Source organism: Platichthys flesus, chromosome 3 (assembly GCF_949316205.1).
Source record: "Platichthys flesus chromosome 3, fPlaFle2.1, whole genome shotgun sequence".
NCBI classification, from domain to species: domain Eukaryota; kingdom Metazoa; phylum Chordata; class Actinopteri; order Pleuronectiformes; family Pleuronectidae; genus Platichthys; species Platichthys flesus.
The window spans coordinates 16607043-16627544 of NC_084947.1; the positions used below are offsets into that span (position 1 = coordinate 16607043).

Sequence of the window (20502 nt, forward strand, 5' to 3'; positions counted from 1 at the left end):
AGTGAGTGGATCCGCACATCAGCAAAGAATGTTCACTTTAGCCTCTGAAACAAAATTGGATTCTGTTACATAAAGACTTAGAATGAGTCAGAGGAGCTTGAAACTGAGGAGGATGTGGGCAAGAGCATCTAATCTGTTTATTGTACTCTATAGAATCTTTACTGATGCATTAAGCTGATGAGCATTTGGGCTTAGTGTAGCACGAAGGTGTGGATTTGCCAAGATTGAAGGTGTCATTTCAACAGTATGTCCCTGTCCAGGGAAATGAATACAGATGGGTCTCAGCAGCAGCATTTAAATGGATAATCAGACAATCAGCACTGTCCCCAATCAGACCTCTAGGCACAGCAATCAGGTGCTCTCTCTCTCTCTCTCTCTCTCTAACTCTATGTGTGTTCAGTGGAATTCACGTAATTTGTGTGAACAAGCAGCTGCACCATGTCATAGTTGGATTTCACATCAAACGACTCAGCTTCACATTTTGGGTCAGCAGAGCTATAATTATTAAAGGTGTTCACACTCGCAGTGGGACTGGTCTGTAAACCGAGCTCTACAGCACCACAGATGCTGAACAGACACACACATTGGCTATTTTAATCAGTGTAAAAGATTTTATGAACTATCATTGCCCCCCTGTTTCTGCAGATTGGAGATACACAAGAGATAAGAGAAAGTAGTCTGATAATAAGCTCCACTGATTCCTATAGCATATTACCGGTGCCAAAACGTATTGCAAGACTAAAAAATGAAAACCCCGTACAGTGTAAATAGAAAATAATTCAAACCAAATCATTGCCATCTGGTCCCTTCTCAGAAGCAACATGCCAAGTTGTCTTGTTAGATTAGTCCAAGCATTGCAACCCAATCAGTCACAAAAAAAAGCTAAGATAAAACAAATATTTGACTTTCTACTTAAATTAAAAAATACATCTCTTTAAATTAGGTAGTCCATCTTATATCTGCAGCAGTACTTTTTTACAGATACCTGATATGCTCCTCCTCTTAAGAAATTTCTGTACAATCGTCGGTGAATGACAATAAATGAATATCAGTTTACTCTGCTGCTTTCAGAGGAAGTCTATTTGTCAAGTGGTGGCTTGTCAAACAGAGGAGCTGCAGTAAGCTCCTTGGGAACAGACAGAAACATGTGGTTGGCAGGAATGAGACAGACAGGTTAATCTACAACAGATGGACAGAGACAACAGGACATGGAGAACCAATTTGCCTCGAATTGCCACATATGCAAACAATGTCAGTATGAACAAAACCCTGGGTCTGATTATGCTGTAGTCATCTGAGGACAATAAATAGGTACAATGATATTATAGGGTATGTGCATTAGTTATATACAGATGTATAATAATAATAATAATAATAATAATAAGTAATTTTGCTCTTCCTGTCTGTGTGAAATGTTTCAGTTTGGCTCATTTGAGGAATGTCAGTGTTCATCATCAATGTCAATCAGAGAGCTTTACACTAAATCCTACCTTGATCCAATGGGCAGAGCTCACAGGGGAGAAAACAGATATACACAGAGTGGCCTTGATAAAACAGAAACTGCTCATCTGACTGGTCTCTAAATGCAGGCGTGTTTAGGTGAGGACCTTTCACTGCAAATTACGTGTCACTAAACAAGCCCTGGGATAAATGTGGTGTCACTAAGTAATGTGTGCATTTAGACAGCACGCTCATCAGCTTCCCTCAATATTGCCGGGGGGTTGTAGCTCGGTTCAGCTGAGTTCTGCCCCGAAAGTTCTGGGCGACAGTTTTGGAAGCATAAGAAATCCAACTATTTATCTAGGGAGATGATCTGCAGTGGTTTCATTTCACTTGGGTTTAGTTTAGAAGATATCCTATATATTGACACAAACTGGCACAAAACCATCTTCATTTGGTTTACATGCTTTGTAATTTTGTTTGCAAGTGTGTATTTGTGCATGTCATAATTTGTGTTTATATATATATATATATATATGACTGTGTTAACATACATGCTAGAATCCTGGTTTTTATCAGGTTTCCTGTGTTCAAGTATGTAAAGGTCCTATCCTGATTATCTGGATCTTGGATAAACCCTTTAAAAAAAACATATACAAGATGGAGTACTCTTCAGTAACCAGGACTGGTGCATGTTTTGATCTTGTCCTTGTTTCTTACCATAACCTGCAACGGCGTGGCTTCAGCCAAGTGAAGCAGCATCAACACAAACAGTGGCGGCAAAGAAAGCGTTTCACATGTGGAGCAAACTTGAACTGCTGTCTCCTCCTGTCTCATGAACGGATCAAGCCAAAGTGGAGGACATGTTTAATATTTTCCGTCGCTCTAGTCTCCCAATAAATTGAATAAGCCAAACCCTGTACACCATGTTGGAATTTAATGGCGCTAATCCCACTAAAAGCCATTAGGCAGTGTAGTTGTTACCATGATAATATTAAACATGTCATGCACCTGCAGTTACAAGTCACCAGGATACTTGTATTTATCAATGAGTGACCAGATTTCTCAATGCTGCGTGTAAGGCCGAATATGATCAAACCAGGAGAAGACTCATACTAGTGAGCATGTAAGTGCAGGTTATGTAAATGCTTGTCTGAACAGCCAACTCCAACACAGATTATGACTGTGATGTGACCTGGCGCCATCTTCGATTGGCTGATGGCCGAAATCTAGGGTTGTATATGTGCGTTTGTATTTTCCTGTCTACCGAGCTCTGCACACAATTCTTTCCCTGGACCCAGAGATGAAGTTCCACTGGCTCTGGCTACCGACCTCTGAGCAGATAGGAATGGGTTAGGGGCTCTTTCCAGGCCGATAGGCAAAAGCCACAGTGCATTTTGGGTACACGTTTTTTCTCCCATGTCTGGACAAGCCTGATAAGGCAAAAAGAGCTGGCTGAGGATCAGAGCGCGTGTAACCTCTGTCTTTACGCCCTCTCTCTTTCACAGCTTGTCTCCTATACATTCAACATCCATTATCAGGTTTTCACTCTTCATCTCTGACCTGTCTCGCTCTCTTTTATTCGCTGCCCTCTCCTGCTGTTATAGGCGCTTGTACTAATCAGCCTGTTTTCTTATTCTATTCCTCGGTTTCTCTGCTTTACATTGGGCCTCTTCACTACTTTCCCTTCCCTGACATATCATCACATTCCCTCAGCAACTCATTATTGCCATGAGGCTTCAGCCTCTCTCTATATTTCACTCTTTGTGAAACTGGGATATTTTTTTCTTTCCTGTCCTACCACTGTTGAAACACCTCATAATTTTCCAGCTCTCAACTCTCGCCTCTCCTTCTCTTTGACTTTCTTTTCCCTCTCCTTTCAAACTGTCAAGCTGTCACCCCACAGACACATTCCTGTAGGATGACCACCGAGAAGTACATGTGTGGGATCTGGATTACACGGGGATGGCAGCAATTCAACAAAATAAAGGCAGAGGGTAAGAACCAGGGCTGGAAATCTTTGAGTTACCTAACAATGGAAAATAAAATACACTGCAGGCGGCTACAATTCAAACATTTCCAAGGTTGTAGCTTGACATTTTTCTTACAATGTAAAATATAATTATGGTTTATCATCATCATCCCCTATATGTGAGAGCTTCTGTGCTAAGGTTGACTACATGCATGAGTAGGTCAGTTTTGCGATCAATGAAAATACTTCGGAGGCTTCAACAAGCATCTGTGACTCTGCAGGTTAGTTGTGGTGCCAACACATTTTTACATAACCCATCCTGTGTATTATATGACTTCTTCCACGTGACTTCGCTGCTGTATATAGAGGCGATTAGTGAGATAAGGATGCGTCGTGAGTCATTTGGCCCACAGGCTGCACATGGGAAACAAATTAATTTGCATTTTAATGTGGAATTGTTCAACACAGATTCACTATGTCTCAATGTTTGATCAGGCATATTCATATCCCTATGAGCAAAGGTAAGAAAGAGACATGGATTAATTAGAAATAATGGATTCGAAGAAAGGGTGCATCTGAAATAAAGTGAATAAACATTTAAAAAAAACATGAAATAACAAGAATGGCTCTCAGTAGATCACATACCTCCGCCAAGGCCAAATAGTCCCCTTAAAGTAAATCAAGCTAAACCAAATATAAAACACTTGTTGATGTTTTTTCCGACTATCTGATTTTTTCTCAACAAGATCCAATATTCTACCCTTCAAAAAGGCTGAAAATGTTATTAACACAAAAAGTAAAATAAAAAATAAAAAACTGAAATTGAATGGGTTTGTTCCTGACCCATATTGTGTCCCTGTACCAACTTTAGTGGAAACCCCCTTTCTTGTTTTTATGTAATCCTATTTACAAACAAAGATACCTCCTCAGATTTTCCTTTCTGAAAACAACATGCTTCTCAAGTTATAGTCATATTACTGTTATTCATAGTATTTGGCTGCACCTCACTGTGTTTTTAAATTCCTGTTTTTTCATTCCACGACTAAGAGCTCTAACCAAACATTTATTACCTGGTCAGACTTCCTCACGATATCTAATTTATGACAACAGAGTCTCATTGCATATTAATATTAAGCCCGGCCTCATGTTCCTGGCTCTGTGGGTGTGTTTTGATGACACATCTCGTGGTGAGGGCTCTCATGGCTAAGCGTAATTAAGCAAGGGACTGACTCCATCCGATGCTCTGCTGCACCACTACCGTTTGAGTGCCACTTTAATTGCTTTTCTTCCCTGCAATTCCCACCTCAAACGCCTGCCCCATTCTATCAATCTATCCAATTCCATGCGGGGAAATGCCTGCATCCAAACATGCAAATATGGGCGGGATGGGGAGATACTGTGTGTGTGTGTGTGTGTGTGTGTGTGTGTGTGTGTGTGTGTGTGTGTATCTTTGTATGTTTAAGCATGAGGGTGAACAGAATCTTAACTGCACAGCTTCTCATGCGTACTCATGAGCTGGTGTCTGCCCATGAACTGACTCGTGTGTCTCTTTCACCTGTGGTGCAGAGCTGTGCAGTGTGAGGTTTCCCCAAATAGCTACTCTCATTTACAGCCTCTCTCTGGTCTGGGCTTTCTTTGTCTGCCTCTCTTGGCAGCAGCTTCAATGAAGCATCTGACCCCCTTTTACCAGACGAGCACACACACATATGCGATACACATACACTTCAGTGCAGGGACGCTGATTCTGCAGAAGTATGTCATGAAAACATTCAAGGTCATGGCTTGCAACTCAAACATGGGTTCTTCCTATGAAAACATATAATGCATCCTCATGGGGCAACGGGCAGGCAGAGATAAAAGCATACATGGAATCCCATCAGGCAGGAAATAGACCGACACTGTGCATTACAGGCTTTCTGCACGCGCTACACATTGGTGAACCAGATGTGACCTCTCCTGATCGACAAGTATAACAAGGAGTGTTTTTCACTTTCAACCTAGTGCCGCTCAACCGTGAATTGTGTGCCTGCCCACCTGACCCTGTGACTTTGAGCTGGAATAGGACTGTCTAAATATGTATAAGACTGGCAGAGAACTGTACAGAGAAATTGTAAATAATACACCTTGAAATTTGATCCAGGTCATTTTACACATTGTGGTGGATAATATGTTTGTTGGAAGCAAGTATCTCAAACTAGATATCTCCATCTTTCTACAATTTTTTTGACATCAAGCATTAGGTCAGTGTTTTATTGAACTCTAAAGAAAATCAGTAATGTTAATAGGTTTGTTGGCTCAGATCAAATCCTACAACGTATTTCAACAAATATGATCAAAAGAGGTTCAGAAACAAATGAACAACCCTACCTTTAATTATTTTTACACATTTATTAACAGCTGTTCAAATATCTTTAAATATGCCAGAATTTTATGCCAATTTTGTAACACAATTTTTTTTTATGGTATAAAAGAATGAGTATAATAATGTGTAAGATAATTGCCATGATGAAAAAATGTGGGAGAGGATTTCCCATTTGTAATTTCACAGTTTAGGGGCCTCCTGCTGGCTGCAGGGCCCTTAACAGCTACATGTATTTATAGTCATTTAAACAGCCGAGGAAGCAAAGCAAACCAATTCCCTATTTGTTGAAAATCAGGGGTCAGTATTTTGCACTGATTAGCATTTTTATAATGCACTGAATTCAGATGAAGACCAATGTCACTTTTGAAAAGTAAAGCCATATTACCACAATTAATTGAGTCACATCAGGAGATGTAATCCACTAAAAGCCAAACATGAGAAATTAAGAAAGCATCTCTCATTCATGGTCTTCGGCTCTATATTTCTTCATGGTACGTTTACAGGGGGAAGGCGGTGTGCCGCTGCACCTCTCACCCTCATGGAGTGACAGGGATAAAGCTTCATTACATAAGGTTGCTGGCAGGAGAGGAGCTGGTGCTCAGAGGCACAGCACCTGCCAACAATCCCACACAACACCAGGCACACATTCATCATCACACCGACTCCCTGAATCCAGTTTTCTTTACCTCACATTGTCTGTCCATTCATTCATTCCTCCTCATTTAGCCAGTTTTCTCCCTTTTCCATTTATTATTGTTTCTTTTAGTTTTTCTTCCTTATTTTTCTGGATTCCTCTGCGCCATCCCCCACCCCCTTTTCTCTCCGTCTATCTCAGGGAAAGTGCTGCATCCTACTTTCCTCCTGCCTTTTGGGATCATGCTGAAAAGCAGGCAGAGCCGGCAGTGATGGTTTAGTCTCTGGTTGTCCTCACAGAGTTTATAATCCTCTTGATGTTCTGCCACTGTTGTTGGGCACTCGAGAGGGAGGCACATCTGTTCTACATATATGTGCTGCGCAAAGTATCTAAGAACAGGAAGAAACAGCGTGGATGTATTTGCGGGAATATCAAAACATGAACTGTTTACAGTGAAGTGCGGGTAAGAGAATGTTTGGATTAGGACAGTGCATACTGAGTATTGTATTTTCTGTGCCCTTCGTGCACACGTGGGAATGGCCGTCCAAAACAATTCACCCTGAAATGCCAACATGCTCTTCTGTGAAGCATTTCTTAATTTTTGGAGAACACTCTCCGTACAGCTTCTACAATTGACCTTCTGACTACATTTGATCTCATTCTTTATCTTTCTTGTCAAATAAAGCCCGGCCTGCTATCAGCCAGGGTGACCCTCATTTTTTTTACCTCATATGAAAATCTTCTGACTGGGGCTGAGGAAGAAATTGAATTTTTATGGAAACAGAATAATGCACCGTAGCTGAGCTGTCTGCTGTGAAAACGGGTAAGAAAAAGATGAAAAGAAGCGGAGGGAAATCCTGCATAACTATTGCAGAATTCTCCTGTGGGGCATAACAAGTGTGCTGTGTGAATATATTTATAAATATATATTTAAAAAAAGAAGACATAACTGAAAATTATGTAATAAATTTAGGAAAGACTGAAAATCTGACTTCTGGATGTAGCCTTTTTGCATTATGAATCCCTGTATGTAGAGACGATTTATAGGAGGACTGCAAAGGCTATTTTAGACTTTAGTGTTGTAAAAACCAACATTGGAAGCTAAAATGACAGCCATCCCCTCAGGGTGGGGGGCTCTAAGCCCAATGTGAATGGTGTGAAAGACTGCACCGATGTGGCCACAGATATAAATCAGACATATTGAAAAGGAGGAAAGAGTGAGAGATGATGGTGAGAGGGGAAAAAAAGGGAGGAGGAAAGTTTGGGGAGAAGGAGGGATTGATAGAATCCACTGAGAGAGCGTGAGAAGGACTGAGAGATGGATCGAGGGACAAAAATAGCCCCTCTGTGGCCATGCTGTTCACTTTCATTTTCCATGTCCTAATATCCAATTTACAGCCACACACACACACACACACACACACACACACACACACACACACACACACACACACACACACACACACACACACACACACACACACACACACACACACACACACACACACACACTCTCACACTCTCTCACACACACACACACACACACACGCACACACGCACACACACAGTTACTGTAACGGCTTTCACATACACTATTTTACCCCAAATTACACACACAGACACACGCGTTGCAGTACACATTCACACAAACACATAGAGCTACACCAAACTGCACACACGCTATTTAATTTACCTTTGTGATAAAAATGCTCTCCTCTCACATTCTTCCACACCTCCACACTCTTTTCTTAGTACTGTTCCCACCTCCATCCTCTTTATTTCCATCAGAAGCTAAGTTGCACCTAGTAAGGCCTTGAGAACACATGCATATTTAGGCAGGGGCACACTTATGCATACACATGTACACGAAGACACACACAGACAGATGCACACACACTGAAGGCAGCCGGTGGAACTCCCCAGTGAGCTGTCCTGTAGTCATGCCTTGAGATTTAGAGCTATTTAAAGGGTACAAAAGTTAGAGTGATAGATGGTAAGAGGTTGGGAGGAGATACAGAGTGAAAATGACAGAAGAGTAGAGATAAAGGCAGCAATGAAGAGACGGATAGATGGAGAGAGGGATGGAAATGAGAACAATTTGCATACAGTTGGTCTTAGTAACTTTAACAAAAATAATTCCAGCTTATTTTATTTTCTTTACCTTTTTTTCTTTTCGTATCACATGCTTGTGTGTGTGTATAGGTGCATGAGTGCATTTGGGAATCATTTCAGCTGATGGAAAACACTCTAATGCCTGCAGTGGGTACAGACTCTTTATCTATTCTCTCCATTTTGGTGGAGAGGGAATTAACTTTTATTATTCGAAGCCAGAGCGGAAGCAGACTAATCACACACGTGCAATAAAAAAACAAAAAAAATGTGTGTATGTGTGTTTGTGCTCCAGTAAATTAGCTTTTGAGTGCAAATGAGACTTCTGAGTATTATTTATAAATACATGTATAGATTTGTGCATGATATGTATCAGCATGCTAATTTTAGTTTTGTGGATCCTCTGTGTACAGTAAGTACGTTGATCCACAAGGATCGTACATGCGAACATTTTGGAGAAGGTCGAGGATGCGCAGCTGCTCCGCCATGATTTAAGATGCCACGACACACAGCTACAGACCCGGGTCCCTAACGCTAAAACAAGACTCTGTGGAGCTGCAAATAATAATGTTTGTTTAGAGAAAGAGCCGAGACAGAGGAGAGGAGAGAGACAAATAATTGTACTGCAACAAAGAGTGATGTCGAGTAACTGTTATAGAAAAAAAACATCAACGCATAGATGTGAATGCCTTCTATATATATAGACAGGGGGGGCATACAAAGAAAATAAATAGTGCCACTTCTTATTTTTAGACTTATTGAAAGCCAAAAAAACCTGTTAAAAGCCTTAACTAATGATATATATGTGGTGACAGAGGAGATCATAAGGGTATAAGAAAAGTGTAGCATCAAACGTGGGCTACGACCTGTTCCACTTCCTGTCACTGCAAATTGTCGGCTGGACAAAATATTGATCAGAGCATAATTTGATCCAAAGGGCAGAATCAAAATTCAGGAAATTTCATGAGCTGCAAGCATCTGTTTTAGTTACTGAGCATTTCTTCATTCAGTTCAACCCCTGAAGGGTGTTTAAATAAGCTTGATTACATATATTCAAGTTTTGTAATCAAAACACCTATTACTGTAGGATTAAAGCAATGAATTGAATAGTCAAACGTGCAATTATTCAATAAATTCATCTTGGATGGTTTATTTTTTGCCAGCAACATCCATGTTTCCCTTCCTAGAGTGTGAATCTGTCAAGCCCTTTGTAACTTCCCGTCTGACCAAGACATCTTCAACTAGAATGGCTCTCAGTTGTTTGCATACCTCCGCAAAGGCCCAACAGTCTCCTTATATGAAATCAACCTGCACCACATTGCACACACTCATAGAAAGCATTCCCCTGATAATGCCCGATTTTTTTCTTTAAGATTGCTGCATTATTTCTTTCACCCCCTTATCCAATCTGCTTCAAAATGTAATGGTTTCTTCCTTGGCCGATACACCCCTCCCCCAAGTTTCAATAAGATCAAGTCAGTAGTTTATTAGTAATCATGTCAGTTACATAGCAATGTAAACACAACATTCTTAGGTGAGGATAAAATAAAATACATTATAAAAACAATGTGATTTCATAAGATGAAATCAGCAGTTTTTTGAATATGCTGTATTTCCTGATGACTTAGTTTCTCTTCATCCACAGAGCTCGAGATAGACAGAGTTGCGGAGGGTACTTAGAGTGACACTGATAGTGGTGGATAGTGAAGCAGGGAGGAAACATTACATAAGGCCGGGCAGTAAGCGAGAGCGCTCTGTTCCAGCGCTCTCGCAGATCAAAGCATTTTGTGAAAAGACTCTTCTTGTCGTAAAGAATTTTTATTCTCCTTCAACAGTTTTCATATTATAAAACCACTTCCTGTCATAAAGGCTCTTGTTCTCTTTCACACTTTTCATTTTATAAACACTATTTTACTCACGCTTCTTCTTTAGGCACTACCGGTCCTCCAACACAACACACAAGGTGCTAGAGATGCTGTACTTTCATGGAGATTAGCAACCGACCACAATGTTCACTCTGCATCTGTGTGCAAATAAACTAGAATTTTTTTTTTCATTGCGCAGTTAAAATGCAATAAAAATGAAGAATGTGTGCTCCACATATCTGTGAGGCAGAAACAACCAGCTCAGCAAACTCTAAAATGAAGTTATAAAACCTTTTTAAAAAAACATATTTGTTTTTATCTTATGCCATAAAAAGATAAAGGCCGAAATCCTATAACAGCTTATACAAAAGATACCACTCCAGTGCTGAGGAAAGATATTAAATCTGCAATATGCAAAGAATGATTATAATAATATTCAATCTTCTCAGGCTGCAACTGTGCATTTTTTATAAGATGTTTGGTGTCTACAAAAGATGCAGGCTTTTATACTGTAATCATAAGCTGGAATCTGACTGAGCCTTTTATACAAAACACACACAAAGACACCACAACAACCAAGGCCATATCAATTACTCACAGACCACTTTAAACAGGTGAAACTCGGTCACTGTAGATTCTAATTAAGTGCAAATTTCAGGACATGATTTCATGTGACAGATGCTGAAACAAACACAAACTCTTGATACACAAAGTCCCAATCCTGACGACCGCAATCAAATCTGAGCAAAGCCAACGAATATTATTAATTAATGTTCGGGATCTACACTCAGCACAATCTTTGATCGAGCGAATAGTAAAACACCATGTGAAGGGCCACAATTTCAAATATTCACTATTATAAATTGTAACTGCACAAATTTCTTAGGTCAAGAATGAACTTTCATGTTAAAATCTATACATTTCTTAAGGCTTTGAAACCTGAAATAGCAGTCTTCCATTTGTACCATTATCTAAAAGAGCAAAATGTCCCCCACTTTCATAAGTAGCACTCCAGTAACTCAGATGGTCTGCACTCCAGATCCCTTGGAGACCCTCTATGTTTGGGGTCACATACATGCTATCAGGCCCCGTCACAAGTCTCTTAACCTGACTGTGATCCTCAGCTTTGGTGTTTGGGCTTTCTTATATCTATGAAACTAATGGAAATAATCAATGGAGGCAGCCCTAGTGAATAAGAATGAGTGTAGTAAAGATAACTAAGACTTATATAGAATCTGTTTGGGACTTATCTCTGACTTCAGTATCAGAGCTGTGAGTGAGAAAGGCTCTGCCGTCACTGTCCATGGTGCTGATTTGTCAGACTGCATTTCCCCACACTGTCAAAACAGCATCTGTTAGACGGCTTCAACACCAACAACAGCTTGATTGATTGCGCAAGCCTGAGTAACAATATGGCTACAGATCTCATTAGAAAGCCTCTGATTTTAGTCTCCTGAGCCAAGGATGCAATTTCAATACTTCTCCCACCGCCCTCTCACACCTCACGGTGTCTTTCCATTATCTTAACAGCCCTAACAATCACATGTGAAGATTATTACAGGGTATTGTATTGATCAGTGGATTTATTGTGACCTATGGATTAGCTGTCAATTACCTTCCAAGGAACCATGAATATATGAATAATTAATCTTGTATTATACATGCAACAAGCCAAACCTATGACACACACATACGCATGCAGTCTGACAACCGTTGCGAAAAAAGAAAGCCCACGCAAACGTCACCACCCAACTACATCAGTGATTTACTAAGCTTGTTCTGTCTGTACATCGAGTTACATTTTTGTTGTATGGTTATGCTTTATTTTTAATTTGATTTTGTTATGACTAAACTATATTTGTATGTTTAAGTTAACATACTTTAAACTGTTGTTTTTTTCAACTTCCAATTTGCCCTAGTAATAAAAAAACTGCTCTTATTGTCGATTCTTTCTGGCATCGTTAAGTCACCAAAATCTTTATAAAAATATAGAATATAGACATGAGTATCGGAGAAAGCACAGTAGATACCCAAATCTACACGAAATATAGTCTAGTTTAAAAAGAAAATCAAAATAAGTTATCTTACTGTTTTATATATGGTTTCGGACTGAACTGAAGTCAGTACACGCCATCATGTCAACCACCTTATGTAATGGTGATGGTGGAATACAAATCTACTTCAAAGCTCAGGAGCTGCAATACTGCAAACAAATTAAATTTTGGTTCAAAGGAAAATGCAGGAGTATAAGGTTGTGCAAAGTCAGAAACCTACAAACTATGTGTACAAACCTTTGTACACACAAAAACCAGGCAACACATATAAATGAAAACACATAAATGCACAATTCACCAAACGCTAGTGTCACACTTTCTATGCCGATATAGTGTGAAGTATTTATAAAGCAGGGGGATTCATGACATACTGTGCAGATGCATTATTAAACACACCATCACCACCAGTACACTGGTCAAAGGTCAGTGTTCAGAGTTCATAACTCTACTGATACGGTCACAGACGCTGCAACTCTGACTCACGGTGGGAGGATGGTGGAATGGGACCTTCCTTTAGTGGATGGACACAAAATTCAGATCTGTGTGTGTGTTTTACTGACGTTTGTGCGCATGCAAGACACTTCCACAGTGGAAAGCTAAAAGAAGCTTTATCAAATTATACATTTATCCAGAAACTGCAGATCCTTTCAGCACTGAATCTCATAAATGATTCAGCCGCTGACTGGTAGGTAGAATCCCTCTGTGCTGCCTGTTGCATTAATTCAGGACGAATGCATTCAGAGACGAATACTACAGAGAGCATGACGACACATTGTTTCCTCAAGCTGGTTTCCCGTTAAAGACAAATTTGCAAACAGCTTGTCTCACTTCCCATGATGTTGTGTGTAATCATGCCAAACAGGAAATAAAAAGCCTTTGTGAGGCCAAATAATGGAATGAGGTGCTAATTCGCAGCTTATGTTCATATTTTGGCTAATTAATAAGGTAATGTTTAAATTGAAATTGCATGCTCAATGCTGTAATTATGAGTTAATTGGAAAAAAAAAAAAAGCAAGGTTTGAGACATTCAATGAGTTATACGCCGGTTCACCAAATACCAAAGAAGAAGACCAAGGACATGTTTGTAATTCATTATCTTATTTGTGACCCTGTTGATTGATGTAATGGTGAATCATGTGTTTAATTGTCTACCATATTGTGTACCTGTACAGGAACTAAAGATAGATTTAAGCTATGCTAAAGAATGACAGCATAATCCGTCATGCTTGCTTCCACCAAGTTTCATGGAAATCAGTTCTTCAATTTTTGTGTAGTCCTGCTGACAAAACCTTCCCCAAAAAATGGGGAAAACATCACTTCCTTGGTGGAGGTTAGAGCGCGCACAGAGATAAATGTGTACTAGTGTCTTTATCACGCAACATGGTCAGAATGTGCTCTCATTGTCACAGCTAACTAGAGGATATAAAGCACTCTGGCTGCATATATCTTAGTATGTACCAAGTTTATTTTTAGCATTAGAGACATTTATTTTTTAGCAGCAACATGTATTTTGCATAAGATGGAGTGTTATCTATGCTTTATGATAACAGGAGCCAATGGAAATAAAGGATGAGAGAGAAACTACAAGAGAGGCGATACAGCGGGGAGGGAAAAAGAGAAAGACAGGCAGACAGATGGGACAGAGAAAATATGGCTGGTAGAGACAAGAGAGGCAGAAAATGCAAAACTTCATTAAGAGAATCAAAGAAAGGATTAATTCTGTATTCACTGCTGCTTTCTCTTTGCAGAACTTCCGCAGAGCACTGCAGATGTCGTTACTGTCTGATTTTTCTCACAGGGTGAAGAGATGTGACATAAAAATATCTTGAAACGGATATAGAAGAGGCAGTTGAGACAAGTTATTGTGGTATGATGATCAAAAGTAGGATTAAAGAACACAAATAATGTGCCGTGTGAGACAGGCTGTTGCCTAAAAAAGAAAAAGACAAGACAACTGTACAAGACTGAAACAAATAGAGTATTAAAGTTGACGAGAGACATTAAAAAATAACCTCTAATTGTTCCAGGAGAAACAAGCATTGTTAAAAATGTAAGCAAAGATCATTTAATAATGGTTTGGATAGACGCACTAGACGGGGCACAAGATTTAAAAATGACAATAACCTGAAAACTGCTGTCTATTTTTGAGAGAACGTGGACCAGAATGAAACTCCAGGTGTGCTTCCTCTCATTTTTCTCACTTGTCCTACTTCAGGAAACCCAGTCTTGTCTAATCGGGACATTATTCTTCTGTCAAGCAGCACCAATTGCTTGGCCCTTTAAAGGTCAATAGGAAGTTGTTGTAATTCATTTAATTACTTGTTGAAAACTCATGTCGGTACAAACTTGATTCATTGTCAGCCTGGGACCATCAATAAAACTGAGTAACTGAAGTGTGACTGCTCTTACAGAAAAAAACACAAGTATTTCTTGGGAAAATTTTGAGTGTATTTTCTATCAAATTTGACATGAACCCATCGCAGAACTCAGGAGTGTAAGATCCACTGATTGGCATTGGTGCACCAGCATAAACGGGGTATAAGGTTATTGCCCGGGTTAACACTTTGGGATGAACTCTGGTCGCATTTTTTGGTAACATCTTTGTGTCAGAAAAGACGTGAGACCAATAATTTCATTTTTAGATCCATCCTCTAAACTGGTTCTCAAGCCCCCAACTGCTGTCAGTAGCCATTTATAGTCAAGTTGGGCTGGTCTGGGTGAGATTATCATGGAGGAGGAAGAGCTACACATTCCACAGAATTGCAACAAATCACAAGTTTGCTGACAGTTGGGATTTTCCTAGAGAGATGAGCAAGTTGTGGGCAATAAGCAAAATATGCTCTGCCGCTATAAAGTTTAGAAATAGCATCACTTTCTGCTAAGTGGGCCTACCTACTCAAAGTGTTTAGCACATCCTTCTGAGAGAGGGAAGCGGAGCACATTTCACTATTACTCCTGCAACCTTGAAATGTTTAATTCTTAAATGTGTGAGGTGTTTAAAAAGTGTAACTGGAGACAGAAAACAGAGAAGAAAGTGTGACTTTTTTTGTTTGCACTACAAAGAACTTGTGAAAGGAATTGTATTTTTAGAAGTAAAAAAAAAAAAAGCGTAACTGAGATGTTTAGCGAGTCACTCTACTAAAGAAACAAATGTGTGAAGTAAAAATTTTACTTTTGGATAATTTCTATGATTTGCTGTTGCCACGAGGAACCATAGAATCACACTGCAACACAATAGGGGGAATCTATTTGTATCGCGTATTTATTGTAGCTTCATATGTATATTAAATCTTTTGCAGGTAAATCACATTTCACTGAGCTGATATAAAAGACACACAGACCAAATAACAGCACCAAACAAACATTTGTCACACACACACACACACACACACACACACACACACACACACACACACACACACACACACACACACACACACACACACACCTTTAATGGACAGTACACCATTTCCACATCAGGTGCTGCAAGGCCCAGCCACTGTGAAAATGATACCTTAAGCTGATCAATAAGTGAGCGTGCTCCAGGTCTGTCTCAAACACAAGCATCCATACGTTCAATAAGGCTCATTACTTAAGGGTAATGAAGATAGTGAAACTGGTAATAGCTTTTTCATTAACTGCATCGAAGCCTTGAGGTAGGCTAGTTTGTTTGTGTGTGTTTGCGTTGAAACATGGAATATGATTGCTTTACTGGTAAGCTTGGAAGAGACAGATATAGTAGTTGAGTTTAATTTAACATATGCTCACACACCCATGCCTGCAGTCTACATGTTTACTGCAACGTCAGCACTGCATCATAAATGCACATACTCGTAAAAACTGTCGTGCACAAGCACACACCTACGCACAAGTACGAACTTGCAATCTGCTGGACATATTTTCCTGCCCAAGGAAGACAGCAAACATCACTGTCAGCCTATAAATTCTAGTCACACTCAAATGCACACACAAGCACACAGCGAGAATGCTGCTGGCAGCAGCAGGCAGGTGATAAGTTAGAGGGACATGGGAGGAAAGTGCTTGTCGTGCAGAACTTTCCAACAATAATGACAGGCCTCTTAGGTTAATTTCACACTGACAGCCTGATATCTCCCCGAGGTGATTGATATACAGTGAACGCAGTTTCCATAATCCTCTGTTCCTTCATCCATAGTTATAACATAAGCAAGGCTACAGGTTCAGCTGCCAATACCAAATCTGTAAGTACTAAACCTCGAAAATGAGAAATCAGCTATTCAAAAGCAGCAACAGCTGAACAGAGTCACTTTGAAGCAACAATCCACGTGAATAAAAATGATAGTTCCAAGTTATTTTTTACATCATTTAAACAAGAGGCTTAGACATATAATATGTTTCCAGACAATGCATCGAACTCTGGATATTTTCCTGATATTTAGTTGGGGGGGGGCTCTATGTGAAAACACAGATGTCTGAGTCGTTGATGCTGACATTTCCCAGAACTTATCCCACCAGCCCGTGAAAACAGCAAGAAAATTCACAGTGAGTGAGGGGGAACTTTGATTAAATGTCTTACACACAACAAATGCAAAACAGGAAAAAAACTAAAGGAAAAGAAGGTAAATATCTCATACACATGGAAGACGGCCAAGATGTCAACACGGAAAGACAAAGAGATTCAAGAGCTTTTGGCAATCAGAGCTGATGCCTGCGATGATGTGATTTCTACAACGGAACATACACATTGTGTCCTGTCACTTGGATGCTCTACCTTAGATGCCCTTACCCAAACATTAAGGACATTTTCCTGTTGTCACTTTCTGATCCAGACAATCTGTTGAATTCTTTATATGTATGTGTATGTTTGTGTGTGTGTGTGTGTGTGTTTTCATGTGTGTTTGTGGGTCTGTGCGTGTTTGTGTGTTAAATGTGTGTTCATATCTAAAAAGAAGCTGTTTTAGAGGAATTATGGGATTGGGATATTTCATTGTCACAGCTGGGTGCTTTAAATTCTAGTGAAACTCAATCTTGCAGTAATTATGAGGCTGTGCAGATGTTAAGTCTGACTTGATATATTTAATCTAATCAAGTCCTGACACTCAAGGATCCAGCTTAAAAAAACATTAAAAATGAATCTATGTGTGTAAATTCCCTTAAACATTTGAGGTAGTGAGAAAAGGGGTTTTACTCAATAAAATCACCTGTAATTTCGGAATATCATGGCACTTTTGGAGCTTCTTGCATTTTATGCTATAACTGCACGTTGCAGCCCTTTGAATGCCATAAACACAAATGCATCAAGACACTGACAATATGAAATCCTCAAGCATGTGTGGGCAAGTACACCATGTGTATCCTGAGACAGACATCCACTGTGTGCACACATGGATCCTGCGCACATTTAATCACCGATTACAATGATATTCATTTAACCAGGCTATACAAATGCAAATGCCTGACATGTGAGCCCAGTCACTGTGGTTGTGAGGTTCAACATCACAGCGCCACTGTTCTGTGAGACACTTTGATACAGCCAGATCAAAGGAGAGGCATTCAAGACCCCCAACAATAGCCCTCCTTGCCTGGGGTTTGTAACTGGCTTATAAAAGCACCTGAATAAATACAGATTAGGTTTTAGATATCAGAATATGTGTAAACAGGCCAGATAAATGCTTTCTGGATTTACAGAGGCAATGAGACCAATGCACAGATGCACTCGCACATGTTCTGACACACGGGTGGTTATGTACACCCAATCTCGCACACCATGTTCCACCAGCTGCTCAGATGATGAGACAAGGTGGTGTGGTCTACCAACCCAGCCTGAGTCACTCTTACAAAACAACACCAGTCCCACGAGGCTCTGCTTTCAGGTGCATTGTTGAATTCATTTGAACACCTGTTTACTGGGATTTGGTGTAGCACATCCCCTTCTTCCTCAATCTCCTCATTTCCAATTTTCCCACTTCTCCTCAGCTATGCCTGCAAATCCTCGCCTCCCTTATATTCTGCCTCTTTCGTTCATCATCTGCCTTTCCTTTTCCCCTCGCACATTTATTGTACTTAGTCTCTTTAACTTTCTACATATCAGGCCGTCACCTTCCGCCTTTGTGTAAACCTTTCTCATTCAACACTAGATCCTTCTAATCCACTCTCAGCCTCTTGCTTGTCTGTTCTCTCACCTCCTAAATTTGTGTAGCCCCTATTCATATATATACACCCTTTCATTTTTCTCTTCTAAGCTCACTCACTCTGTGCATCTCTCTAGCATCATGCTCCCACTTTACCCGTCTCCATTTTTTATCCTCCACTCTTCTTTGCACATCCTTACACTTCAAAACCTAAATGCTCCAATCTCAGTGAGTTTTGCCGCAATTCTCTTCATTTTCAACCAAATCCTCTATTTGTTCTTCATGTGTGCCTTACATCCACTGGGTTATATACGAAATGCATTGAATGAAGCCAGATATGTGGCAGAGCAGCTTCTTCTGCATTCATTTGGTATTCTCACAACCATTTATCTTCCTTTGGAAAGCAGCAGGATAGCAGAGTGGCTTCCTGACATATTTTATGATACATCTCCCTGGGCATTCATTTTCTAGTTCATCCACACTCTCTTTTTTCAAGTTTTTTTTACCTTTAGCAGGCGAACAGATGGCAGGAAGGCTGCATGGCACAGTTTTCTGATGGTCCAGTTGATTGGCCGTGGCGCGTCCAGTTGGTTCATGGTGCCCACTCTTCTCGGAGCAGCCACTGGTGCCCGGCAGCTTTTCGCGGCACCAGGATCAATGCTGCCCCACTAGGGGGGCAAAAATAGGAGAGGGTCTCCAACTCCAACTGCTGAAAAGCACGCAATTCCCAGGGCATGACCCTCGATGGACAAAAAACAGCCGCTACTGCCGCCACCACTACTGCCAGCCTTTACTTCCCTGGGCAAATGAAGCGCTCACCTGGGCAGCTGACTGCCCCTCCACCCTTTCTCCCTGTCCTCCTCTCCACTCCGTGCACACAGATCCAAAGAGTTCGAAGCAAGCCAAACCTGGAGCACCAGGAGCATCTGATTCCTCCTCCACCAGTAGCTGGAGCGTGTAGAGTGGTGGCGCGAAAAAAACCCAGAGTGAACAATATTTTCCCAAACAAGAGAGCAGAGCACGGCAATGCACAGCAGATAAAAGAGCTTGGAATGTGAAAAGGATGCAGGTAGAGAAAAAGGTAAAAGATAGAAAGAGATTGAGATGTGAGAAGAGGAATAGAAAGGAGAGAGAAATGAGCAAAGCAGTGCAGTGCAGTGCAGTGTAGCGCAGAGGGAAGAGAAGAGGAAACAAGAGCAGCGCAGAGCGCATAAACGGAGCAGCCTGACAGACAGCAGCTTAGATTTGAGGCTGCATGCACACTACTGTCTCCAAGATGAGAAAAAGGGAAAGACAGAGAATGGAAGGGGGAGAGATGGAGAGAGAAGAGAGAGAGAAAAAAGGAGAGAGAGGGGGAGAGAGATAGAGGGAGAGAGAGGGGAGACAAAATACAATCAAATACAATTGATGAACAAGCTGAAATTGAAACTATGGGGAATGGATGCAAGAAAAAAGGTTGATTTTGCGCATGGGAAAAAAACAGGAGAGATGGAGAGAGAGAGTGAGAGAGAGAGAGAGAGAGAGAGAGAGAGAGAGAGAGAGAGAGAGAGAGAGAGAGAGAGAGAGAGAGAGAGAGAAGGAGAATAGGAAGAGAGGGGAGCGAAGGAGATGAGATGAGGCACTGTGTGGTGGTCGAAAGGGAAATGTGTGAAGCTCAGTCAAAGCCCTGTCTTATAGAGTGGATTCAGATGGAGCTTGAAGATGTAAGCACATTAAACAACTCGGTGCCGTGGCGGTGAAGAGGAGTACGACCTACTTACTGAATTGCACATTAAGAAGCAGAAGAAAAAAATCCTCTAAAAACAGCACGGCCGACGTGACTTTCATATTTCAAATATGTGTTAAGACTGTGAATGCTGTAGTACTGAATTGAAGCGTATGATCGTTAAACTCAAATTTATATTCAGGATTTTTTAAGGTGGGCTCAATGACAAACTGGCGCCATACTTAACATCA

At 40.6% G+C, this 20502-nt stretch overlaps 1 protein-coding gene across 2 annotated transcripts in view; it reads right to left on the reverse strand.

Moving 5' to 3' along the window:
• Positions 1–19808, reverse strand: part of trpm3 (transient receptor potential cation channel, subfamily M, member 3) — a 109932-nt gene extending 90124 nt beyond the window's left edge. For both annotated transcript variants that reach the window (XM_062384800.1, XM_062384799.1), the window contains exon 1: positions 19053–19808. In XM_062384800.1, coding sequence (XP_062240784.1) covers positions 19053–19142 — 90 coding nt within the window. In that variant the 5' untranslated portion in view covers positions 19143–19808. The remainder of the gene's footprint in view (positions 1–19052) is intronic.
• Positions 19809–20502: the final 694 nt, after the last annotated feature.